The 27,088-nt window shown below is 43.0% G+C and overlaps 1 protein-coding gene and 1 long non-coding RNA gene across 2 annotated transcripts in view; one reads left to right on the top strand and one right to left on the bottom strand.

Moving 5' to 3' along the window:
- The window catches only part of LOC120540968, a 67,069-nt gene that overhangs the window by 5,984 nt on the left and 33,997 nt on the right, over positions 1–27,088 (bottom strand). Inside the window, exon 2 of the long non-coding RNA XR_005635904.1 lies at positions 11,949–12,029. This is a non-coding gene — a long non-coding RNA (uncharacterized LOC120540968). The remainder of the gene's footprint in view (positions 1–11,948; positions 12,030–27,088) is intronic.
- On the top strand, positions 5,679–26,089 carry LOC120540966 (myosin regulatory light chain 2, ventricular/cardiac muscle isoform). Its single transcript, XM_039772173.1, has 7 exons — positions 5,679–5,785; positions 8,990–9,079; positions 12,361–12,436; positions 19,073–19,177; positions 19,968–20,046; positions 20,153–20,201; positions 25,588–26,089. The coding sequence occupies exons 1-7, from the start codon at positions 5,783–5,785 to the stop codon at positions 25,690–25,692; spliced, it is 507 nt and encodes a 168-aa protein (XP_039628107.1). The 5' UTR covers positions 5,679–5,782; the 3' UTR covers positions 25,693–26,089.

Here is a 27,088-nt window from a genome sequence, read left to right as displayed (position 1 = left end):
AAGGCAGACTTGAGAGTGAGGCCTCTATTAAGCAGTGATGCACCATAGAAAGTTTTACTTTTATTTTTTTAGGCAGTAGCTACTCTTTAGGGTTTGTTTTATTGTGTATTGTAACCCTACAAGATACCAACATTATTTTTACATTGGACTCAAGGAGTATTCAGATCAGCACATCCTTCACATTCTGCACACTTCATTTTGTTGTAGGTTCATTTTAAACACATACATTTGCTTTTTTTTTTTTGCACTCACTAACCCATGGCAAATTTATTTAAATTCAAAAAATGAAACCTTTCATCCGTGTAAGTATTCAGACCCTTAATTCGATACTTTCCAGCAGCTCTTTTGGAAACAATTGCAGCTTTAGGTCTTCTTGCCTAACTCTCTACAAGCGTTGCACTCCTGGATTTGGACAGTTTATCCCACTCTTATATCTTCTCGAGTCGGGAAGCGTCTGTAAACTGCCATCTTCAGTCTCTCCACACGTGTTCTATGGGGGTTCAAGTCAGGGCCACTCAAGAACAGTCAGAGATTTGTCCCAAAGCCACTCCAAGGTTGTCTTGGCTGTATGCTTCAAGTCACTGGTGTGCTGAAAGGTGACCAATCACCCCAGTCTGTGGTGGTGTGCATTCTGCCGCAGGTTTTCTTCAAGGGTTTTTTTCTTCATTTATCCTTCCCTCAATTCTGACCAGTCCCTGCACCTTCACAGTATGATGCTGCCACTACCATGTTTCACTGTAGGGATGGTATTACACATGATGTTTGGACTTGAGTTGAATTTTGGTCTAATCAAACCAGAGAATCTCCTTCATCTTGCTGTCAGAGTGCCTTAAAAGCCATTTAGCAAACTTCAAGTGGGCTATCATATGTGGCTGATTGATGGAGTATACTGCTAGTGGTCCGTCCGACAGGTTCTCCAGAATCTTCTGAAAGTGTCTTAAGAGTGACCATCGGGTTCTTGGTCACCTCCCTGACCAAGCCTCTTCTTACCTGGTTATTCAGTTTGGCCAGATAGCCAAGTTTAGGAAGTCATAGAGGTCAAGGGTTATGCCTTTTGTTTATATTCACATTTATATTTATTTGCTTAGCAGACACCTTTATCCAAAGTGACTTACATAACTGAGGAAACATCAGTCTGAGGGACTGTTTGGAAACAAGTGTGACAATCTGATTAAGTTTGCCGATGGTATCAAGCCCAGAGGACTGGCAGATAATCAAAAATCCATGGAATCATCACTGAGAGCCCCCACCACACGACGAAAGAACTCAGGATCCCGGTTCGCAACCCCCCAGGCAGACACGGGGTCGACTCCCACCAGCTGGAAATGACCCTCTATCTGCCGCATTCAGGTGTTACGTGGGCGACCCTTTGGCCTGGTCCAGCCACTTGGGTCCCCAACAATGAGGATCTTACTTGCCAGATCACCCTCGGGGAAACATGCCACATAGCCATAGTGGCGTAACTGATGCTTACTCACAATGCAGGTAATGTGCCAAAGTCAAACCAATGGTACCCAAGGATTTTCTGGAGAGACACACATGAAGGAGTCCAGTATTCGTCTCAGGTCACTGGATAGCGTCCATGTCTCGCAAACAGGAAGCACCAGGATTCTAAAGACTTGGACCTTCGTCCTTTTGCATAGATATCGGGAGAGCCACACACCCCTTTCCAGCAACCTCATGACCCCCCATGCTCTCCCAATCTGTCTACTGCCTTCATAGAAAGAGTCACCAGAGACATGAATGTCACTGCTGAGGTCAGTAAACCTCTTGACGAGGTCAACACTCACTCCGCCAATAGACACATTGCCTGGATCTTTGTTTTTATCAGGACACTCACAAGCCCAGACACTCAGACTCCTCACTCAGTCTCTCAAGCGCCCCATTCATAGCCTCTATTCACTCCACAAAGATCACAGCATCATCAGCAACGTCAAGATCCATGAATCTTTCTTCACCAACAGATGTCCCACAGCCGCTGCACCCCACGACCTTGCCCAACACCCAGTCCATACAAGCATTGAACAGAGCAAGAGCAGAACAGAACTCTGACCAACCCCAGAATCAACTGGGAAAAACACAGAGGTCCTGCCTCCACTCTGCACAGCACTCACAGTACCAGTGTACAGGCCGGCCATGATATCCAGCAACCTCGAGGGGATCCCATGAACCCTCAGGATGTCCCACAGGGCAGCTCGATCAACTGAGTCGAACGCTTTATGAAAATCAACAAGGGCTACAAAGAAACTCTGCCGATATTCACGTATGTGTTCCATGAGAACCCTCAGTGCCAGGATGCGACCAGTCGATGGTAGACTTCTTAGGTATAAAACCAGACTGTTCCGGTTGCTGGTAGGTGAGCAGGTGATCACGGATCCTATTGAGGATGACCCTAGCAAGGACCTTATCCAGCACCGAGAGCAGTGTTACCACCCTGCAGTTGCTGCTACACTAAACACTAACACACAATGGGAAGTCTGAAACTTCAAAGTCCAACTTATTAGTAGGACACTTAGTAGTCGTAGTGGACTCGATGCTACCAACTGTGAGACAGTGCTCAGAAGTCTAACAGAATGTCAGGTTATATAGCACCTTGATGTGTGGAGTACAAGACCAAGGAGTTTCAGCTAAAGCTTTATAACACATTAGTGAGGCCTCATCTGGAGTCCTGTGTGCAGTTTGGGTCTCCAGGCTACAAAAAGGACATAGCAGCACTAGAATAAGTCCAGAGAAAAGCGACTGGGCTGATTACAAGGATGACTTATGAGGAAAGATGACAAGAGTTGAGCCTTTTCAGATGATTAAGTGGAGACCTGACTGAAGTGTTTAAAATTATGAAGGGAATTTTCCTTCACACAGAGAACCACATACACACGGAATGAGTGACCACATAGTGTGGTGGACAGCAGGACTTCAGGGACTTTCAACACTCGACTTGATGTTATTGTAGAAGAATTCAGTGGATAGGACTGGTAAGCTTTGTTGGGCTGAATGACCTGTTCTCTTCTAGATTGTTCTAATGTCTTGAAAAGGGCAAGGTCACGAAATTGATCATCAGACGTGAAGAGCTCAGAACAAATTACAAGCAACTTACAATTCCTTGATTACAAAACCTGTCAGTTTGATAGAAATTCCCCAAACACGAGAACTTTCAAATTTCGAGTGGAGGTGGGCAGCTCGTTGCACCAGCCAGGAGCTACACACCAAAAGAGTTTGTGTTATGCCTGGGCCTGCCGCCAGCCAAGTAACACAAGTCCTGACCCCTGAGTCACGTCAGCATATGCCAAGAGGCAGCTGCAGTAAACTTCAGGCAGAGGTTCAATGCTTGTTAAGTGTAAAAAGACCTAGGATCGACATAAAGACACATTTTAATGGAGACGTATCCAGATAACACGTGGCACAGGATGCTATGACTGTTGCATTTCAGAACAGGGACACGCAGCAAACAAAAGAAATATGTAAATTTCTAAGTTTTGAAGCTTAACTGCTGACTTGAAGAAGATCAAATGTGACAAACAGGGCAAAGGCAATAAGAGGTTACTTTGGTGGCGTCATGTCTGACAGGGGGGATTGCCTGCTAAGCGAGCACAAAAAGCTATTAGAGGGGATATACTGCCAAACCCCAGCTAGATGAACGGGCAAGCAAAGAATCTTTATAACAATAAAAAAAGTTTCTTTTTAACCTAATACTCTAAAGCTCTGAAACAGCATGCAATGCCTGTAAAGGTGATTCCAAAAGCAAACGCTTACCCGGCCAGGACACCTTTGGCACAGAAGGAATGGAGGAGAGAGCTTATTCCAGATACTGTCTCCCCCAGACCGATAGAGGTCAGCCCCCACGGGTTGCAGCAGGGCTACGGGTTTGGAGCATGGAAGCTCAACACCACCGCCAGGGGCCACCAAAACATTTAATGGGCCCTATTTGGCAGTACTTTTGCCACAGCAGAAAGTGCTGCCGGAAGAAGGTCGTTGGGCACCTGGAGTCCATCCGGGTGTCCAATATAAGGGGCCAGAGTCGGAAGGAAGAAGGACAAAGCCTGTAAAAAGGATTGGTGGTGAGGGGACTGTGCTGTGCTTGTTGGTGTTTTATGTACTGTGCTCTGGGAAGCGGAGAAAGGGCGCTTCCCCCCCTTAAAACAAGCATGTACTGTGTGGTGAAACTTGTGTCCTTGCCTGTCTGTGTCGGGTTTGGGCGGCTGTACGCGCCCTGGGCTTCAAAAAAGATTTTTGAACAATGGTCAAAAGCAGAGCGATGACATCAATAATCTAAAGAATTACCAAACATCAAACGATACAAAGATACCCTCCTAAGCAAAACGCCAGGAACTGTGGGAGACCTCCCAGATTTATGGCGTGGAGGCCGTAATGGTGAGCGCAGGAGAAGAAGTTGGATGTGACAGAAATGAGAAGGTGAAGATGGATGTGTGTGGAGTTACAGAAAAGGACAGAATAAGAAATAAGGCCATCAGAGGGACCACAAAAGAGCGAGAGACATCTAAGAAAGGACAGGAAAGTAGGATGAAGTGGTGTGGTCATGTGTCGAGGACCAACAAGGAAGATGTGGACAAAAGAGGGATGGGAATGAAGAAGAGAAAGCAAAGCAAAGCAGAGGTGGACAGATAAAGTAAAAGCAGATCTGAAGGAAAAGGGTCTGACTGGGGAGGAGGTGCAGGGCTGAGCTGAATGGAGAAGGCCGATCCAGCATATCCACCCGACACAGAAGTGGGAAAAGATGAAGAAGAAAAAGTAAAGAGTCTGTCTCCAGCAACCCTAACCCTAACCCAAACCCTGCCTGTGTCTGAACAGAAAGTAAATTAGCATTTTCCAAACTGCCCCAACTTTTATTTGGAACTGGGGTTATAAAAGAAGTAACCCTACCCCAACTCCGTGAAAGCGAGATGCATTCAGCATCTATGCTTAATCGATAGCCAGAATAGGCAGACTAAGCTTTACAGTCATTTTGCACAGTCAGACCACACACCAATATTTTTTGCATTAGAGCATCAATCATTTTGGAACAAAACTCGCCGTCTGAAACAATAAACAGAATGGATAAAAAAATTTAAACACAGTGTTTCCTAATGGGTTGAATGAGAGATAAAAAGTCTTAGTTGGTAGTTTGTATTCTCTCCCAATTGGATTAATGAGAAGATTAATTATATCATTTTTACAGGATCAGTGTACCCATGTATTGCCAGTCGAGGATGGCATCCCCTACCCTACCCCTAACCCTAAGGAATGGATAAATAAGCTGGTGCATATTATAAACTTCTATTTTAAAAAAACGCACCGGGTGAGATTCTAATTGACAGTCCGGTTATAATGGTCAGCCTAGTGCCCCCGTTTGTGTGATTCTCCTTCTCTGTCCCCGCGGTCTTTGTTCAGCCTGCAAGGCGTGCTCACCCCACGCATTCCTCAACCGCTTTGCTCAGCCTCACAAGTGCGGACGTCAATCATCTCGCTGGCTCGCAATGTGAGGGGCATCTGCGTGTGGAGGTGCAGCTCCGTCTCAACAGACGCTGGCTGCTTTTGTGTAACCTTGAAGTGTTCATTGTGTTCACACTTGTCACAGGGTGACATATTTGTTATTCTACACCGGAGACAATGCAAGGCTGAGGTTGGGGGTTACCTATTACAGGCAAAAGAAGGCAAACGTCTATTTATAAACCTTGCTCCAGGGTGACAAAGGAGTATATATTCCTCCCCCCTGGGCACTCCATTGTGGATCCAGTGTGTGGCACTCCCTTTATTATCCTATCGGCTGTGAAATTGGGCTCTAGCAATGGTGAGTGGTCTCGGGGTACTAAACAAGAATGGTAGTTGGGGGTAAAGGGAAGGGAGTAGCCCTCTGTTAAGAATGGTGATGTGCATCAGCTCCTTGAAGCAGCTAAAATTTTAGAGATAACTGCCATCAGGTTTAATAGAAGTTTTGGAGTTTCTGCCTGTCAAGTTAACCTTAATTTGGGTGGGGGCATGACATGAGACTTTGAGGATAACAGCAAGCAAAGCCTTGGCGTTCAGCTTGGTGATCTTAACATTTGTTTTATTTTATCCTATTCAGTTGCTTTGTCGACAGTGTCGACTGTGAGAGAAATAATAACTGGTATTAGGGTGGGTGGCTGGTGAAAGCAGCAGCGTGAAGGTCACTTGGCGGCGATGTTAGCTTGGTGTGCTCATAAAGCTCTCTTTTTTTCGATTGAAGATGTGACTGACTGCACATGGTGGGTTACGTTCTGTTAAAGGATATAAATCTTCTGCTGTTGGGACATTCCTTCATTTCCTTTCTCTTCAGAATCCTCTCTCGGGAAAGGTGCCATAGTGGTCCAAAGGCAATTTATCCAGCAACATTACCTATTACTGTCTGGTAATGACCATCACTAGCTGACACAGTCAAGATCCTGCAACCATTACACTTTTTATAAGCCAAGGATCAACAGATTTGACAAGTCAAAGTTGGAGACTTTAACAGACAGGAGAGGGACACTTCTCACTTTTGTGAGTTTACTGTTCTCAGTGATGTCAAAACAAGAAGGGACTGTAGAATCAAAGATGGAAAAAGGCAACAGGAGCCCAGGAGCTCCCCGGACTTGTGCAGTTGCAGTGCATTTGTGCGTGTTGGTAGGAGCCACGTCACGCTGTTTTGAGAGCTTCACTCTTAAACATCTGTCCTGCGTCACTCCACATTCAAGAAATCGTTCTTTGTGTCGAGCACAATACCCCTTCCACACGGTTTCAAACATCTACCCAAACTTTGGCTCACAAGTTGTCCAAGAGACAGCTCATGCATTAATTCACTTATTTTTCACTACAGGGAGCATGTGTCACCGAAATGCCTAAAAGTATTTGGTTTTAAGACTGAATATAAACAAAGACACGCCACACTTTTCTGTTAATCAGTGTAGCGGTCAGGAATCACAGATGCGAATAGAACCCATGCAGAGTAGAAACGGACTGCTGATCCTCAAGCTCTTTGCAGAGGCATATAATTCTTTGGGAGAAATTCCCGGCAGCAGGCCCTGACACTTGACCTCTTCCACTGTTAAGAAGAACGGTTTCTCTAAGGCACTTTAGTAGGTTTTGGGGTTCCTGGTTAAACCATTGCTTGACAAATAACCATTTCATTCTGGGCTCTTTGCATACAAAGATGGGCTTGAAACCTTTAATGTCTAGTGTGGTATGATAACTAGCAGGATACGAACAGATCAAGAACACCTGAACTTAGGATCTCAGAGGCAAGAGTCCTTTGACATCAGGAGCCCACTGGGATTGCATAAATCTGTTGGCGTCTTATTCTTAGTTATTTATGGAGCCTCTGTGACAACTAGGAGGCACTGCAGCCCAAAGAATTCCTGGCACAAAGGCTCAAACACAGGTTCTCCTTAAACAAAAGGGTTTTTTTGTGTGAAACTCTTAAAGGTAAGCGTTTTCTCACACCACAACCACAGCTCCAATTCTTCGCACTTCTCTTTAATTCTGTCATCTATCCTCCGCTCCTCCAGCAAGCTTTGTCTTCCTCCTCCCCACTCTGAGTCGCCTGGATGAAGGAGACTGCTCCTTTTATGGAAAACCCAAGAGCACTTCCGGTGCCCTGATACTGTGGCAAAGCAGGGCTCATAAATCCTCTCATTGTCCCCTGGCGGCACTCAAATAAACTGCCATTTCTCAATATGCCGTGTGGGTCTCGATGGTGGTGCCAAAGCCCAGCAGGACTGCCACCTAGGGCACTGTTGTCCTGAATGAGATGTCTTTTCTCTGTCCTTCCATGCTATGGGCATCCCTGCCAGGTAAGGGTCCCAGTCCTGCTCCGCCTGGGATGCCAGTCTCAGCGTGCCGTCTCTCACACCTGTTATGATGTCAATAAATAATGGTTCTTTTTGGAATGTTCATGTGGATGGTTTTTTTGAGAAATGCCCAGAGGCTGGCGCGTGAGTGAGGAGGTCCTGACGTCACACTTCCCCCTCCCTTCGGCCCGCAACCTCTGTCTCGGATTAGCGTGAATTAAACGCTCCTGCAAGCGAATTCTGATACTTAGCGTGATGAGAGAAGTCGCAAAATCAACCGGAATGTTCAAGCAAATTCTAGAAAAAAAGCCCGATCTAAATCCGTGAAGTAGTTCTCTTATGAAAAGAGGACAGACATACAGCACAGACAGACAAATGTTGGATTTTACATACATGGAGAGAGATGAGGCATCCGTTCAGCAAAGCTGTAGAACGCCCCCGGTTCGGATTAGTTCTTAAGATGTGAGATTTTTAAACCAACAAATTCGTAACTACAAAAATAACACACTATAGACACGTTGTTTAATAAGATTTCTTGATCGTTTTCTCATAGTGGGTTTGAAGCGTCACTGCTCTTAGCTTTCATCAGAGGTATTAAGATATGGCGCTCTGTTCTCACACCGCGGTGTTTCACAATTTCTCCAGCTCTGTCAGCCTGAAGTCAAATGGCAAGAACTCTCTTCAACAGACTGCAAAGTCCTCTAAAGACAGGCCAGAGTGAAGCCTCTTCTAATCCACTTGAAGGTGCAGCGTATTTAACAGAAATATGAATACGGGATAAAGAGAGTTGAGCATTTGATTTGTTTGGTTTTTATAAGGCATGGCAGTTTCAAGGAGCTTTCCTTCCAAGTAGTTGTAATCTGCGATTTTTCTTACAATATGACAGGCTGTCTGTTCTTTTATTTTACAAAGTTATTTATTGTCCAAATGCTTGAAGCCAAAGACTCTCAATTTCACTTTCTACTAGGAGCAGGTAACCTGGGAGTTGCAAATTCTTTCGTTACATTAACAACATGGAAGCTTCAGGAAATGAACGGCACATGCCATGTAGCTAGAGTAGCCGAGAGCTACAAAATGGTCAGACAGGTGGTGGTGACAAAGAGTCTGGACCATGGCGACCCTTCAATTGATTCCTTCAGTATTATCCACTTTATTCCCTCTTCACTTCTTTGAATTGTAACAAGAAAAACCTAATCTTGTCTTGGCAGGCACCAAAGAAAGCAAAGAAAAGGGCAGAGGGGGCCAACTCCAATGTGTTCTCGATGTTTGAACAGGCCCAGATTCAGGAGTTTAAAGAGGTACGTTGGGAAACGCTTTTGTTTTTTTTTTTCCTGTCACAGAAATATTTCATTAGATAGATAGATAGATAGATAGATAGATAGATAGATAGATAGATAGATAGATAGATAGATAGATAGATAGATAGATAGATACTTTATTCATCCCTTTAATGTAATTACAAAGCAGAAACACCAGTTAATACAAGATGACAAGTATACACATCAAAAATGACATTATTTAAAAACACGGGGGGCGCTCCAGCTCCCCAAAACCAGCACACACAGCCATTATTCCGCTGTGGGAAACTCTTCCCAATACTTTCCCACCAGCACAGCATACTACAAAGTACAAAAAGCCTAGTAATCAAGAAAGCCCACAGCAAGTCTTTTTCTGTCTTTCCCTCCCTTCTTCCGGGAAGCTTTGTCACCTTCCTCCTGACTCTGTCTTCTGGTGGCCTATTAGTGTGGCCCGGAGGCACTTCCAGATGAGGTGGAAGCCCAATGCACCCACGGAATACAACAGGGCTGTGCTGAACTCCAACTCCCATGAGGCCTTGTGGGAACCTGAGGCACCACTGTAACCTGGGGAGGCTGCCATCTAGCACCCCAGGGGATGCATTTTCTCTCCCCCAGTCCTTCCACTCTGAAGGTGTCCCAGCTGGGTAAAAGCCCTGGCCATCCCCCATACATGTGTATGTACCACATTTTATTCCAAGTCCAACACAATAATACAAATTTCAATGACTGCTACTTTCCTTTATTCAGCAGCCATACTACCTGTTATTCAGAGCAGGTAATTTACCTAAAGCTGTGATGGGAGACCATCTAGAAAAATCTTGGGCGCTGCTGCAAGAGGTGCTGATGAGGCAAACAAGGGGGCTGTGTATGGATCCCAATCCTCCAGTGCAATGACAGGGACATTCTACTGTAAATAGGATGACGGCCTTCAGATGAGACATAAAAACTAAGGCCCCAACTGGCCCCCTATTCATCCCCTGTCTCTAATTGTCCATCTTTCTCTCTCTCACCCTTTCACAACCTAATAGCTCATGTGTGGTGTGAATGTACAGTTGCAGTAATGGCTGGGTGGGTGCTACATATCTGTCTATATAAAGCTGTGAACAGCAAGAAAAGCATTATATACTGTACACGTAATTGATTATTATCAAGCTGATATGTGTCATAGGTCTGGGAATGGTTCTGTTAGATGTGTCTTTTTCAAATTGTATTTTTCCGATAACTTGTGTCATTATTATTTTCAAATAGGAGTTCCACTAAGATAGAATAAAAAGGCACATTTATTTTATTTCTGTAACACTTGTGATTTATTATTATTTGTTGAATGATTATGTTTCATATTTTAATGTATTTCGTGTTATCTTCATAACTGTATATTGGCCCCTTCATCTGCACCTCAATTAATTGTGTGTTGAGGGCGGAGAATCCCCAGGGGGGCGGGGCCACACTGACATCGCTTCTTTTGATCCCTCTCCTTGGCTATTTAAGGCCAGAGCTGAATAAGCTCAGATCAGGAAATCATTGCACTTGGTGTTTGGAATATTGTAAGTATTTTATATATATAGATTTTTTTGGATTTACTAATTTTTGTGACTTTCTTGCTTCGATTTAAGGATTCTGTTTTTCGGATTGTGTTTTGGGACTTTATAGCAACTCCTTTTTGCCTATTTTTGCTCTTTTCAGCATTTTTCATGTACTTTTAAAGATTCCTAATTTGCTTTTGTGCCCTTGCTCTCGTGGGGCTTTTAATATACGTGGCCCATTTCTAGTGTGGACACTAGAGGCGCTGTTGCCCCATTGAACACACCAGACAGACATCCCAGACACACATGTAAATGCAGCAGAAGATTCTTTTATAATTTTCTTCAATAAATAGTGCACCAAGCACTGCACAATCCACAATTCTTCAATCAATACAATTACAATAATCAATAATCACCAACAATCCTCCACTTCCAGCAGCTCCGTCCACTACCACCCAACTCCGGCTCCCTCTGCTGGGGTTTCCCACTGTCCTTTTCAAGTCTCTGACCTGGAAGTATTCCGTCTCCGGGTCAAATGCCTTCTTTAGGTGTCCCTGAAGTACTGTGGGTTTCTATCCTTGTGACTCCTACGTACTTCTGGGTTAACGTCACCGTAATAGTCCACGGGTTCTTGGTGAGCTCCCCCTGGCGGCACCCACGGCACCCAACAGGGCTGAAGAACCGGACACCATGTCCCATGCTGCCCTGCGGGAATCTGGGGAGCTATTTCCGTCCAGGGGAGCTGCCATCTAGCGTCCCGGGGGATGTATTGCCCTAAAGAGGCTCTTCCTCTTGGTTGAGGGAAGTCCCGGCCAGACTGAAACGCCAGTAGTCCATCACATTAGTTATTTAAAGTTTCCTGTTTTTGAGGCCTGCCACCCTCACACTAATCTTTGCAGTTTCACTCTCCTTAATTTTCTGGAACATTTCTTTGGCAAAACAAATGAGCGCATGCTGAAGTAAAGAGGGCGAAAAGTAGAGTCATGCCCCGTGTTCTTTAGGGGAAGATTATCTTTGTTTCTTACATAATTTGTTGTGGAAACACACGAGTACACAAATACGAGGGACGTTCAAAAAGTTTCAGCACTTTTATATAACTCTGTTTATTAAGAATTTCAAAATCAAATGTCATCACTTTTCTACACAGTCACCTTCCTTTGTGATGCAATTTTCCCAGCGTCGTACCAACATTCTAATGCCCAAGTACCTCCCGCCTTCACCGCTTCCAAAGAAAATATGAAAGTGTGGAAACTTTTTGAACATCCCTCGTATAAAACAACTCAAATGTAAGGTCACATAAGAAAATACGATAAAGAAAGTGACAATAAAGACTGTAAATAACTCACCCTAAAAATGAACGATTCAGATAACAGACTTCACGAGGTGGTCCTTGTGGTTTCCATCTTCTTTATCAGAAGTCCAAGACACTGGCCAGGAGAAGCAAAAAGAAGCGGGAGGAGAGATTGAATTGAAAGTCAGCCAAAATGAATCACACATATTGTATAATACTGCATGTTGGCAGAAGACAATATGAAAATAACAAAATTAAATTAACACCAGAGGTACTGTGCAGCAGAAGATGTGAATTCACAGGCTGCTTTTTGAATCACCAGCTTCTCTCCTAGGTGTTCGTTGATCAACCACAATTACCGTCAGGCCTTGTGTTACGTAGAGGAAGATGACAGCGTCTCGCGGATTCTTTGTTTCTTACAATCTGAAAACAACGACCTAGGAAGTCTTTCTTTTATCGCCCCACAGGCTTTCACCATCATGGATCAAAACCGAGACGGGTTCATCGACAAAGCTGACCTGAGGGACACGTTTGCTGCTCTCGGTAGGAGCACCTTTATAATAACTTTTATTCAATTTCTTTTTAAAAGTTTGTTACTATTAATGGCAAAATTAAAATATGAAGTGTAAAAGGGGTACACCCACCTGGCACTCATCAGGCCAAGTAGAATGGCAAGGAGAGTCTGATATTAAGAGGGCGTGTGAGCCACATGCACAAGAACAGACAGGACAAATAAAACAAATACAAACAACTCCTTGGAACCATCGGGGCCTGCCATGACAGTAAGCTACCCGGTGAATTGAGTGTCTCACCCCTCAGAACTATTTCAAGCTCCTTCTGTTTCCATCTCTCTCTGCTCCAATAAGTCTTTGCCCCAACATTCTCACTCAAGCTTGAGGCAGCTTTAAATCCCATCCCCAAATCACACATGTGGGTTGCCTGTTTAGGCTGCAGAACAAGAAGAAAAAGAAGAAGACGATGAAGACGTCACATTTACATAGCACTTCTCTCACTATTTAACTCTTTCAGGGAGGATGTCGACTCTTGTCGAAATTCAGGGGTAGAGAACGGTAATTATCCATAAACTGTGACAAAACTCGCTGTTATGTTTTAGTTCGACTCTCTTTGCTAGAAGGAAAGTTAGCTTCGTTGATTTGACCTCGATTGCACATGCGTGAGTAATGAGGAGCAAACATCCTCTAAAATGGCATCGACATATGGCAAGAGAGCAAAGCGAATGCACAAAGCAAAATCTCCGTAGATGACTTTTTGCATGTTATTGCCGAATCGGACTCTGACTTGTTGGACTCTTACTTCGATGCAAGTGATCTGAAGATAGAGATTGAAAACGAAAGTGAGGTACCGGCTTCAGCTGATTGGTCCCCAGATGATCGTGTCGCTGAACACGCTTGTGTAACTGATAACTTACAGCAACGTTCACCTGGGAGGACCACCACCAGGATTAAACATTTGCTAGTAGTCATGAAGGCATCACTGTGACATTTAACACATTTATTGTGCTCAACTGTGGGCCTGAAAATGTAGTTTAGGTTGGAGTTAAAAGAAGTGAGTGTCAAATCTGTCTGCCATATCCACAAGTACAATTTTAGAAGAGGTACATACCAGATTGCCTTGCACTGCCATGCAAAAACAGTTTGAGATGATCTTAGCTTTGTGATCCTTCTGGAAATGGCCATCAAAAGATTATCATAAAGGGTGGACATGGTCAGCAACAATACTCAGGGGTGCTGTGACATTTAAACGATTCTCAGTTGGTACTAAGGGGCCCAAAGTGTGCCAAGAAAGTTCCCCCCACACCATTACACCACCATCACCAGCCTGAACCGTTGATACAAGGCAAGATGGATCCATATTTTCCTGTTGTTGACCCAACCATTTTAATGTTGCAGCAGACATCGAGACTCATCAGATCAGGCAATGTTTTTCCAATCATCTCTTGTCCAATTTTGGTGAGCCCGTGTGAATTGTAGCCTCAGTTGCCTGCTCTTAGAACTGCCGCTTACTGGACATTTTCCCTTTCTTCAGATCATTCTCTGTAAACCCGAGAGATGGTTGTGCGTAAAAAAAAAAATAAGAGCAGATCATCAGTTTCTGAAATACACGTTCAAAATCACTTCAGTCCCCCCGTCTTCAGCACTCTTTGAACTTCAGCAGGCCGTCCTGTCAACGTCTACAGGCTGAAATGAGTTGAGCTGTTTCCATGTGATTGGCTGATTAGATATTTGGGTTAACAAGCAGTTGAACAGGTGTACCTAATAAAGTGGCCAGTGAGTGTATATTATAAATGTTTATACATAAAATTCATCCAATGCCCAGATCCTTGTGTAGGCAGGGAGTCTCCTGCCTCTTTCCATGTCTATTTGCCACCTGGGCTATCCAGGCCAGGCATGGGGAGGGAGTCAATCCGGGCAGGGATGCCTCCCATCACACTACATTATTTGAATTAAACAGGTTTATCACCAGTTAACTATTACGTCTTAAATAATTTTGAGTTATTCATTGATTTCACTTGCACTAGCCACTGCTTTTTTGAAAAACAAAATTTAATCCAAAACATTTAGTATGAGGGTGGTATGGTGGCGCAGTGGTAGCATATCTTTCTTCATTCTAAACACTTAATCATCTCCTGCTCCCTTACTGGCTAACTATCTCTCTCGCCCTTCAGCACCTAATAGCTAAAGTGAAGCGAGCATACTGGGCCAAGAATAGCAGTCTTTCCATCTTCAAGGTCTATGATACATATTGGTGAGAGTTGAAGTGTTTCACCAATGTCTATGTAAAACACTTTGAGTAGTTAGAAAAGCATTATATAAAAGTCATCTTTAATTTTGAATTATCATTATTATATAAAATATGTGCAATCTAATTTTGGAAATATACAGAGGAGAAGGGGTGGCACGCTGGCACAGTGGTAGCGCTGCTGCCTCGCAGTAAGGAGACCTGGGTTTGGTTCCCGAGTCCTCCCTGCATGGAGTTTGCATGTTCTACCCTTGTATGCATGGGTTTCCGTCCACAGTCCAAAGACATGCAGATTAGGTGCATTGGCGAACCTAAATTTTCCCTAGTGTGTGGGTGTGTGTCTTGCGGTGGGCTGGCACTCTGCCAAGGGTTTGTTCCTACCAATGCGCCCTGTGCTGGCCGGGACTGGCTCCAGCAGACCCCCGTGACCCTGTGTTAGGATATAGTGGGATGGACAATGACTGACTTGCTATGTTTTGTCATGTTAGGGTCCTAAGAGTGACCCTACTCTCCGCTTGTACACGCTTCATTACACAGACCTTACCCAAAACGTCCCCAAATCCTTGCTGTCGCCCTCATGGTTTTACACTATATATCTGTGGCTTAGAGGAATGGAACAGGCAGGAGAGAAAGGTTGGAAGCATGCGCTGATTTGAATTTCAACAGGCCGTCCTGTCCACGTCTACAGGCCGAAATGAGTGGAGCTGCTGCCATGTGATTGACTGACTAGATATTTGGGTTAACAAGCAGTTGAACAGGTGTACCTAATAAAGTGGCCGCTAAATGCATGTTATAAATTTTCATAAATAAAATGAATATATATTGAAACATCAAAAGCTGCTGAACTTGCAGTTTATCTCAGGTTAATCCCTACTGTTTACCTATTCAACAATATTAACATGTAAAATGTTCCAATTTAGAAAGCTCCGACTGCCCCCCTGCTGCCTTTCTATGAAGCCATTCTGTCAATATACTCAAGTGTAGTTTAATTGTTGCTAATGATAAATTCACACAGAGCAAAGCTGAAACACACATTTGACACACAGTGAATAACATTAGGATAATTACTGCAACACAGTTGTTTTAGGTTCCCAGATAAGGAAGCGTAACTCACCAGAGATGGCTCCTGTGACAGCGTCTCTGTGAACATGGGGTTAACAAGCTGCGCAGGCCAGAGCCCCCCACCAACAACACTCCTCCGATCCTATTGGAAACCTCCCAGCAAGTCCTGGGGTCTGCCAGTCTATCACAGCCACATTCACTTGTTACCAAGTCCTTATTATGGGCGCGTGAGCTGAATCCAAAGCGCGCACAGAAAATGAACGTGAAAATGGGGCAAGTCCACCAGCTCCACGTCGACAGACAGCAGCGATAATTACTGTCATGCCATCCAATATTTCACTGTATTTCACCGTATTAATGAAACGCAACAAGGTTATTAAGGTTTTTAATTATGAGTCTGAAGGAGCATTTAAGAGTTTTACAAGTGGCGCCCATCCAAAGCAATTAGTCAATTGCCAAGCACAATACCAGAAAATGATTTTTAAGTTTACATTTCAGTTCACTTAATTAATTAAGTAATAGCATAATTATGAAAATGGAAAGCATATTAGCATAAAACCTGGAAACATATATATTGCTACTGTGACCAGTAGGGAGCGCTGCAGCCTTCCAAACCTCATACACCACCACGCAAACACAAGTCCCAGGTTCAAATAAAGAATTTATTATAAAACAATATGTTCATAATGGCACTCCAATACACACAATTCCTCCTTTCCTCCACACCTTAAGGCAAGTTTTGTCCTCCCTCCCTCCTCCTGACTGCGACTCGCCTGGATGTGCCTGAGCGGCTCCTTTTATCTTGGACCCAGGAGTACTTCCAGTGCCAGGGCATAGCCCAAAGGAAGTACTTCCAGGTCAATTGGAAGTCCCAAAAACCAAAGAGCACAACTCCTAGAAGCAACCCTGGGACCCCAACATGGCAGCTTTCTGGCACTGCAATATACTTGAGCATAGCCCAATCATAGTCAATTGGAAGTTTCAAAAACTACAGAGTGCAGATCCCTGCAGCATGGACCTTAACAGGGCTGTCCTACGGCACTACAACTCCCAGCATGCCCTGTGGGTGTACCTGCCTCCCGAGTTGCTGCCACCTAGCAGTTAAGGGGAGCATTTAGCTTGAATAATCTCCCTTGAATAATCCTTCCTTCAGGCTGGCCTCCTGGCCGGGTAATGTTCCTCCATCTAAACCTGCTGGGATTCCAGCATACCCATTCATCAGATGGCATCCAATGTCCAGATCCTTGTGTAGGCAGGGAGTCTTCTGCCTCTTTCCATGTGTATTTGCCACCTGGGCTATCTGGGCCAGGCATGGGAAAGGAGTCCACCCGGGCAGGGATGCCACCCATCACACTACATTATTTGAATTAAACAGGTTTATCACCAGTTAACTATTATGTCTTAAATAATTATGAGTTATTCATTGATTTCACTTGAATTAGCCACCGCTTTTTTGGAAAATAAAATTTAATCTAAAACATTAAGTATGAGGGTGGCACGGTGGCACAGTGGGTAGCGCTGCTGCCTCGCAGTAAGGAGACCTGCAGGTTTGCTTCCTGGGTCCTCCCTGCGTGGAGTTTGCATATTCTCCCCTGTGTCTGCATGGGTTTCCTCCCACAGTCCAAAAACATGCAAATTAGGTGCACTGCCGATCCTAAATTGTCCCTAGTGTGTGCTTGGTGAGTGTGTGCCCTGCGGTGGGCTGGCGCCCTGCCCGGTGTTTGTTTCCTGCTTTGTACCCTGTGCTGGCTGGGATGGGCTCCAGCAGACCCCCATGACCCTGTACTTTGGATATAGCGGACACCGATCTAGAGCCACAACTCACTTAGAATGCTTCCATGCATTTTAAAACATCCATCCATTCATTATCCAACCCGCTATATCCAAACAAAGGTCTGCTGGAGCTAAGCCCAGCCAACACAGGGTGCAAGGCAGGAACAAACCCCGGGCAGGGAGCCAGCCCACCGCAGATTTTAAACTATGATATTGTCAAATATTAATTTTAAAATAACCTTTTCTAACCTTATGCAAGATACTATTCTCAATTACTGTGACCTAATATTGCATTAAATATAAACATTAACTACAGAGTCGGCAAAGAATGCAGATTACTACTTGACTTAGATTAATAGCTATTACTTCAAATGGATGATTTACAGATACATTTCATCACTTCACATGCTCTTTACAAAAAATCATTCCAATTATAATGAAGCATTGTGGAGCACAATGGCAAAAAGGAACTGCCTGTGATGAAAAAGTGAACCAAGTCCCAGTACAGATATTCAGAGAACAGTCAAAACACAGAGCTGCTTCTTCTTGTTTCGGCTGCTCCCGTTAGGGGTCGGTCGCCACAGCGGATAATCTTCTTCCATATCTTTCTGTCCTCATCATCTTGCTCTGTCACCCCCATCACGTGCATGTCCTCTCTCACCACATCCATAAACCTCCACTTAGGCACATAGCAAAGGTCAAAAATCCAAAGAATCTCAAATCCTACAAAGTTCACAAAATTACAAGAACTCCTCAGCGAATACGAAATGAACCACCAGGAACTGTGGGAGACCCTCCAGGTTTATAGGGCGGAAGGTGACTGGCAAGTGGCCTCGCCTCTTGGGTGACCGCCACCAAAACACATGGAACGTAACACAGGCAGCCTACACACAAAGTCAAAATCCAAAAGAAATAATAAGGCACACAATCAAATGATTTGTAACATTAACTTAATGAAAGAATCAAAAATGAACAAAAGAGATCGAACACAAGATTTTAAACCCCAGCCTGGGGAAGAACCCTGGCTGGGAGAAGACATAGATAAGAAAACACAGCCCTAGGAAAGCAATTTGTGTTATGAAAATAAATAAAATAAAGAGTGAGAATCACTACAGATGTACAGCACAGATGAAAAGACTAGAGATGTGGTAGAAGCCCAACATCAGATTTCTGTTCGGAATACATGAAGCATTTGAAAATCAAAGTAAAATAAAAAGTGGGTTATAACAAAACCACAGTAAAACATTTCATTGAAATTTAAGAATATTCACAGCACCACTCCTCCTGTTTGTAAGGCGTAAAATTTCAGTTGAAACATTACTTACTGGGTCATTTATAATAAACATATTATGTAACAGCTACAGCAAGGCCACAAAGCACCACTTTGCATGCTGCTGATTATAATTAGATTGGCATTTGCAAAAAAAAGATCATTACATGAAATGATATTCTTCCTAATCAGTAAATTAACTGGGAAAATCCTTTTAAATAATTAGTCCAAATCATGATTAATTGAAATGCTTTTTTTTCTTCTCCTTGGATATGAAATGTCAGAATTTTTTAGTTACAATTTTGTACTTTCAGGACGTCTCAATGTGAAACAGGAAGAGATTGATGAGATGCTGAAAGAAGCACCTGGACCAATCAACTTTACTGTTTTTCTAACCATGTTTGGTGAAAAACTAAAAGGTAAGAAAAGAAAAGAAAAACTGAAAGCCTTCAGGGGTTGGGTATGCAGATTGATAGATAGATAGATAGATAGATGTGAAAGGCACTATATAATAGATAGAGAGAGATATGAAAGGAACTATATAATAGGTAGAGAGAGAGAGAGATATGAAAGGCACTATATAATAGTTAGAGAGAGAGATGAAAGGAACTATATAATAGAGAGAGAGAGAGATATGAAAGGCACTATATAATAGATTGATAGATAGATAGACTGTGGTGGGCTGGCACCCTGCCCAGGGATTTGGAGCTGCCCCCTGACACCTAAAATTAAATTACATTTTATTTGCGACATTATACAAATTATACATATGGTACAACATGCAGTGAAATGCTTAGTTGCTCAGTTCCAATGACTGTGTCTTTAAGGATATAAAAGGACAGCAACAACAATAGGTGACAACAGAAACGTCAAAAATCATTCATAGAATTTTAAATATGTCATAAATACTAACTAAATTTTGAATAACTTCATGTAAGAGAGTTAACAACAGGTCATCATGTGCTCTCCTCTGGTCCTTCCACTTTGGAGGCCGACAGACGCGCCTCTTCTGGTCTTCAGGCTCCCTTCAGGGGTTTCTTTTCTCTACTTTACAGTTGCCCCCCAACACTCTCAGCTTCTGTTTGAAAGTAGTGCATTTCAAGCCAGAAGAAATATTTCTTTGTAAAGTTAGGTATTATACTGGCGTGATATTTTTGGCAAAGAATTTTTCCCCTCTTTCACGTGGAGCCTTTTCTTGTGTCATTTCAGGAGCCGATCCAGAGGAGACGATTCTGAACGCTTTTAAAGTGTTTGATCCGGAAGGGAAAGGAATTCTGAAGAAAGACTAGTGAGTAGCCTGCCTGCCTGCCATGTCACTATCTACGGATTTGGACTTTTTATTGCTTGTCATTCCCCCACTCTCTAATCCTGTTGTATTTTTCATTCTTCCCTAGTGTCGTGGAGATGTTGACAACACAAGCAGACCGGTTTTCCAGTGAAGAGGTAACAGTAATTATTCCCTTAACGCCTGCTTGTAATTGTTTTTGCAGTAATTCACACCAAGTTTAATTATGTGGGTAGGCTCAAATCAAAGAAGAACAGCCAAAATTTCTCAAAGGAGTATAAAGGTTTTGTTTAGCTTGGCTGTTTTTAGCTCATTTGTATTTTAATGATGATTTTCACATTTCTTTCCAGACCGATCCTACTACATATAAATGAGCACCTATGAAAAGGTTTATAAGCTGCAACAATGAAAGATCACCCTGACAACCAATACACATTAACGGTGGTCTTTAAATTGAAATGAGCAGTTTACTAAATAGAAGGGAAAGAAACAATCTACTGCATATACAGACATGCAGGCTACTCTAGGGGTGCTCACAGGCCTTCCCTTTTGGAAAGTAGGCAAGAAAAAGTGAGGAACCCTCGGGCATCCCTCGGATTTCTGCATTCACGATTCTAGACAAACACAAACTGACTAAACTAATGTCACAAAGTCACTTGGACTTTTATGTCTTTATTGAACACACTGAGTAATCATTTATCTGCTGATTGGACCAAGTATGTGACCCTCTGTGTAAACGATGGACAAAGTTGATTCAATTAAGGAGATGAGACCGGAAGTGTAGGTTGTACATGTGTCGGGTGGTGTAGCTAGAAGTTTTGTCACCTGTGGTGGTCTTTGAGTTGTTGCCACCACTTACTAAATAAAACATATCATACAAAATTACAATTAAAGAGAACGCGAGAGAGAAGAGGTTGGATGATGTGGAGATAGTGAATCAAGAGGTGCAACAGGTTAGCAAAGAGGAAGTAAGGAGAGCTATGAAGAGGATGAAGAATGCAAAGGCCGTTGGTCCAGATGACATATCTGTGGAAGCATGGAGGTGTTTAGGAGAGATGGCAGTGGAGTTTCTAACCAGATTGTTTAATGGAATCTTGGAAAGTGAGAGGATGCCTGAGGAGTGGAGAAGAAGTGGACTGGTGCCGATATTTAAGAATAAGGGGGATGTGCAGGACTGCAGTAACTACAGGGTGGTAAAATTATTGAGCCACAGCATGAAGTTATGGGAAAGAGTAGTGGAAGGTTGGTTAAGAAGTGAGGTGATGATTAGTGAGCAGCAGTATGGTGTCATGTCAAGAAAGAGCACCACAGATGCGATGTTTGCTCCGAGGATGTTGATGGAGAAGTTTAGAGAAGGCCAGAAGGAGTTGCATTGTGTCTTTGTGGACCTGGAGAAAGCAAATGACAGGGGGCCAGAGGACAGAGGAGCTGTGGTATTGTATGAGGAAGTCGGGAGAGGCAGAGAAGTATGTAAGAGTTGTACAGGATATGAAGGAGGGACGTGTGACCGTGGTGAGGTCTGTGGTAGGAGTGACAGAGGTGGGATTACATCAGGAATTGGCTCTGAGTCCTTTCTTATTTGCAATGGTGATGGACAGGTTGACAGACGAGATTAGACAGAAGTCCCCATAGACTATGATGTTTGCTGATGACATTGTGATCTGTAGTGATATTGAAAAATTGACAATTTCCAACTATTCAAACAGTAAATCTGTAATACTATGGTCCTTGACAGAATCGTCGATGACATTATCAGAGTTAATTTCACTTGTCAGTTGCTGCTCTATGGAAAGTACGGCAAGGATTTTTAAACACAAAGTACTCACTAAAGATCTTAAATCATTTTTCATAAGTTTCAGTTTGGAGAACCTTCTGCTTCTCTCACCACTAGCAATTCTAATAGCAAATGTGCAGAAAATTCGCACAAGTGTTACAATGTTTGGAACTGAATTTCCAAGACTGAATTTTCTAATACATTCCAAAAGTTCAACAGGGTCTTCCTTCCACACCTCTGTTTTATCTTGCGTAGCAGCAACAGCAACGAAGGAACTCTTCCTTGTCATTGTCTTCGAAGTCGTGATGTAGTTGTCACTCGTAATCAGTATTCAAAAGACTGAATGGAGTAAGTCGGTGGAGAGAGTCTGCAGTCAAAGTAAGTCGGTCAAGATTCACATTTGTAAAATATGAAGGACATTTAAGGAATTTCCGCACTTTTATATTTTCGTTGGAAATGGTGAAGGTGGGAGGGAGTAGTCATTGGTCATTAAAAAGTTGGTACGACACTGGGAAAATTGCATCACAAACGAAGGTGACTATGTAGAAAAGCAATGTAATTTGTTTTTGAAATTCTTAAAAAATCTCTCTATTGTAAAAAGAAGGCTTGGAAGGAGATGATACATGATTTTCTTGTAGACACTTTAACGTTCCGCGAGACAAGGCAGTGAGACAACAGGACAGCTGCTATATAGGCTTCTAAATGATCGACTCGCAGCACGACAAGCAGAACACAGCAGAGGCGAGAAGTAGCTAGTGTGTAGCACACACCCCCCCATAGGCAAAGCCCCCTAGTAGAGTTAAAAAAAAGTGCAGAAAGTTTTTGAATGTCCCTCGTATAACTTTGCAATATATGTTTTTGCGACAGTTTTTAAACATTAAAAATGGTGTACTTTTGACATTGATAACACATGTTAGCTTGCCAACAGGGCCACTGAGAGAAAATCTGGGCTCAGGTGCAAAGAAGGTGTGTGGGCCCTTATACGAAATTCTACACACATACATGTATGTATATATATATATATATATATATATATATATATATATATATATATATATATATTATTATTTATTTCTAACAATCGTAGATTACTGTACATTAATACATTTAGATTAGTATGTATAGGGTGGTCCAGGTCTAATTATGCAACTTTTAATGAAATGCAGGAAAACAATGCAAGACAAAGGAATTGTTTGAAATATCTTGTAATAAATGAAAATGGACTTACAATGAATTAATTCACTGATTTTCCATGTAATTTCCCACATGTCCGCCATTCATTCACTTAATAAACTTAAGTTTATTACATAGAATTCTCTATGTAATAAACTTAAGTTATAGCGTAATGTAAATTGCATAATTAGATCTGGACCACCCTGTATAGCCCTTCTATTGCTTCGCGCTCACTCAACGCTTCGCAATCTTGTACGCGAAAGTTCTCGCGCCGTTCTTTGTCTTAGATTGTAAGGACGTCTCCTTCTCGAGATAACGACACGTTTTGGGTTTCGTGCTTTTTCTTTGTATTATGCTCCTTCTGCACCCGTTTAGTTTCTTGACTGTTCACAACGGTTCTGTTAGTCTGCTTTCCCAAATTCGCTGTGTCTCAGAACGTGACGACTACGTGACGTACTTGTTCGCCGTCGGCTGACTTTTTTCTCACTGCGCCCGGAACCCCCTCCTCCTCGTCACTTCCCACCGAGCAGGGAATATCCTTGTAGACCACGTGACTTTTCTTCCAGGCCGGCCTTCATGAACGTCTCTTACGTCGTAAACTTTTGACCACTGCTAAGTACCCTGTGACCCACGTGCCATTTTACTTTTGAAACTAAACAGACTTGCAAAATTAAAAAAAAATACAATAAAAATTAAATGAATTAAATAAATAAATGTTCAAATTATAATAAAAATGATGGGACACGTTGGGCTTCAAGGGCCCCCTTGAGCTTCATAGGTACTGGCTGCACCCCCCTCTCCTCGGGCCTGGTTGCCAAAGCTCTATCAAACAAAATTGTCAAAAAAAGTCTATTACAAAAGTTTATTCAAATTTGCTGCCCAGGTTGGACCACCCCCTCCATTCCCACCTAGCTAATGCCAGTGCAGGTGCCACGACCTTTAAATAAACTCACACAATGGCAGGTTAGGTAGATTGGAGTTTCCTAAATTGGCCCTAGTGTGTGTGGTAGAGGTTGGGTGCGGATTTGTGCATTTGCCCTGCGATGGACTGGCACCCTGTCCCGGGTTTGGTCCTGCCTCACGCTCTATGCCAGGGGTGTCCAAACCTTTATATACGAAATATACGAAGGGCTGGGCCACCCACTAGAGGTGAGCTACAGTATATTGCCTCACCTCCTTTGTAATAAGCCATCAAAATCAATCAAATATCGGCAAATTATGCGTCATAATTGAATATGCTTAAAGAAAAAACAGCATCACAGCTCTACATTAATGGGTTTTCATTTATTGTATTTCAAAGTGCTCTCATCACATGCAATCGAGTAAAAATCAAAAGCACAAACTTTATTGGACACTTGATGTTTTAAGTTAGTTAGCTGACAAATCTTCAATTCGCCACACAACTGCGTTTCTGGAAAAGCGAGCATTTTTGAATTGCTGCATTTTCTCCAGGCACATTATTCTTGTGACTTTAGTGAAGCACTGTTTTATGAAGTCACCATCTGAGAAGGGTTTCCAGTGACAGGCAGTGAGTTACGTTACCTCTTAACGGGCTAATGTGGCACTTTCTTGTGTTTTGTTAGCATACTATTGTTGATCTAGCAGACTGGCTGCCATTTGCTTAACTTTCTGTTCTCACTCGGCACCGTTGCAGGACATGTAGGTTGGACATTTGGTGTCGTAGTATCAACACACATTATACTCTTTCATCACTGCAATAGTTTCATTGCAAATCAAACAGACACACTTGCCTTTGACTTCTTGGAAGAAATATTCATTTTCCGCACCATGTCTGAAATTTTCTGCACTCACTTGCTATTGTGCGTTTCTTTGGTTCTGCCATTTTTGGTCACCCATAGCAAAATTGTTCTTTGGTTGCGCTTGTTTGTGAAGACACTGCCTTGATCAAGACAGTAGCTGCTTCTTGTGTTAAACCTAAAAAGTACAATACAGTTAAGAACAAGTGTTGTGTGTGGGCCATATTTCATTATATTTTTAGAATTTGCTGGGGGGCAAATTAAAAATAGACCACGGGCCATAGTTTGGACACACCTGCCCTATGCTAACTGTGATAGGCTCCAGCAGACCCCTTCAAAAACTAGTTCAGTGCTAAGCGGTGTCACAAACTCCACTAAGAGCCATAGCAAGGTTTGGGGCAGCCACCCGTATATTTGGTTTCCTGACTGCAAAACGGAGTCCAAAACAGAACTGAGGTAAAAGGGAAAAGGTGGAGGCTTTTAAAGAGGAAGACAGGAAGTGAGGTCAAAGGGGTTGAGCTCATGAGGGTCTTCAACCATAGGCTCGAGCCCGGACATGACATCACAGGGGCCGGAGCCAACAAAGTCTTCTTCCATAGGCTTGGACCCGGAAGTGACGTCAAGAAGGCCAAGTGGAATCTCCCGTGAATGGTCTGTGCGTTGACATACTATGTGTTGGGTTTGGGGAGCTGGTGTGCCCCCTGCATGCCACACTTCATTTATTGGATTCTTTTATGACTTGTTATTAAAAGACACCAACATACTTGTACACACATCGAATTGCTGGGTGTGTCAGTGACTTAAGGCTAATCAGTTTCTGCAATATCTACCTTTTCTCAGATTGAGCAGATGTTTGCCGCCTTCCCTCCTGATGTGTCTGGAAACCTCGACTACAAAAATCTGGTTTACATCATCACCCATGGAGAGGATAAAGACCAAGAGTAGGATACATTGTGATGCTGCTCGGCCACATCGCGTGGACGCTGCCCTTCAGTGCTCCGGATCAGCCTGTATGTTCAACATTTGAAGCGACGTTTGCACTCTACTCCTGTCAACATGTAGTGACTATTAATGCTGGTCCTTTATTTTAAACTTGTGCTCTTCCAGTTTGATGACTATGGTTTCCACCTTTACATCACTGACGTCATTTAAATGTATTATGCTGAAGCTTGATGTATCACATGAGAGAATATTTGCCACTTCTGGAAATGTCCCACCAAAGCAATAAATCGAACTCTTCTTGTACTTTGTGGCATTTACTCTTTGTAATGGACCAGAGTCTTGTCTTGTCAGCTTGGTTTCTTCATACAAATGGTAACAATAAAGGTGACAGTTTGCTGAGTCTGCAATTTTACTTTCACTTTGCGTAAGCAAAAGAAGACTTAAGGCCAGGTTTATACTTCACGCGACGCGACACATGCTGCAGCGGACGCTCCTGCTACGCAAGCGTTTTACTGTTTATACTCGCACGGGTACTTTACGTAAATCTGGAGGAATCCAGCAGGTGACAGTGCGAGATATTATCACAGTGAAAACAGGTTCGGCTTCGCTGTGTTGTGAACTGCCTGGAACACCCGTTAAATTCGGATGACACCTCACTGCAATATCTCTAAAAAGGATGTTTAATGATTAAATCCATCAATCCAGGGATGTGTCCATTCCAGCTAGCATTGGGCATGAGGCAGAAACAATCCCTGGACGGGGACTCAGCTCATCATACAAGCACTCACATACACTGGAGTCTTATTAGCGGCATCAAATCCCCAAATCTACATATCTTTGGAAGGAAACCCAGCAGGAAAACATGGAAACTCCAAAAAGGGAATATCAGCGACGTGACTCTCTGTGAGACAGCAGTGCCGCCCCTCCACCACCGTGCAACCCTCATGTGTGTAATTCTTAACAGTATTCATTATTTAAATGAAATTACCGATTTATCTGTAAAATGTAACATCCATACTTTAATGTATGTCATCATGAAAGTGATATCAAGTATAAATCTAAAGATTGTAAATGTGCAGAGAGTTGGAATATCAGACATTTAATGTGTTCTGGGTGGTGATCTATTGCTGCTTGGCCGCTGCTGTCAGGTACAAGAAGCTCTTAGCGATTAAAAACTGGAATGACGTTTACGACGGCCTGCTTTAATGATAAAGTAAACTACGAGGTTAAAGTGGACATTTCGAGATTAAAGCCGAAATTTTCACTTTAATCACAAAATGCACGTTTTCACCGTGCCCTTATTTTTTTTCTCTGTGGCACAAATACAGCGCTGTATATTATGTTGATGTTGTGAAGTTGCAACAAAAAGACAATAACAACATTTATTTCTATAGCACAT

The sequence above is a fragment of the Polypterus senegalus genome, chromosome 12 (assembly GCF_016835505.1).
Source record: "Polypterus senegalus isolate Bchr_013 chromosome 12, ASM1683550v1, whole genome shotgun sequence".
Lineage (NCBI taxonomy): Eukaryota > Metazoa > Chordata > Cladistia > Polypteriformes > Polypteridae > Polypterus > Polypterus senegalus.
This window is presented reverse-complemented; position numbering and strand designations above follow the sequence as displayed.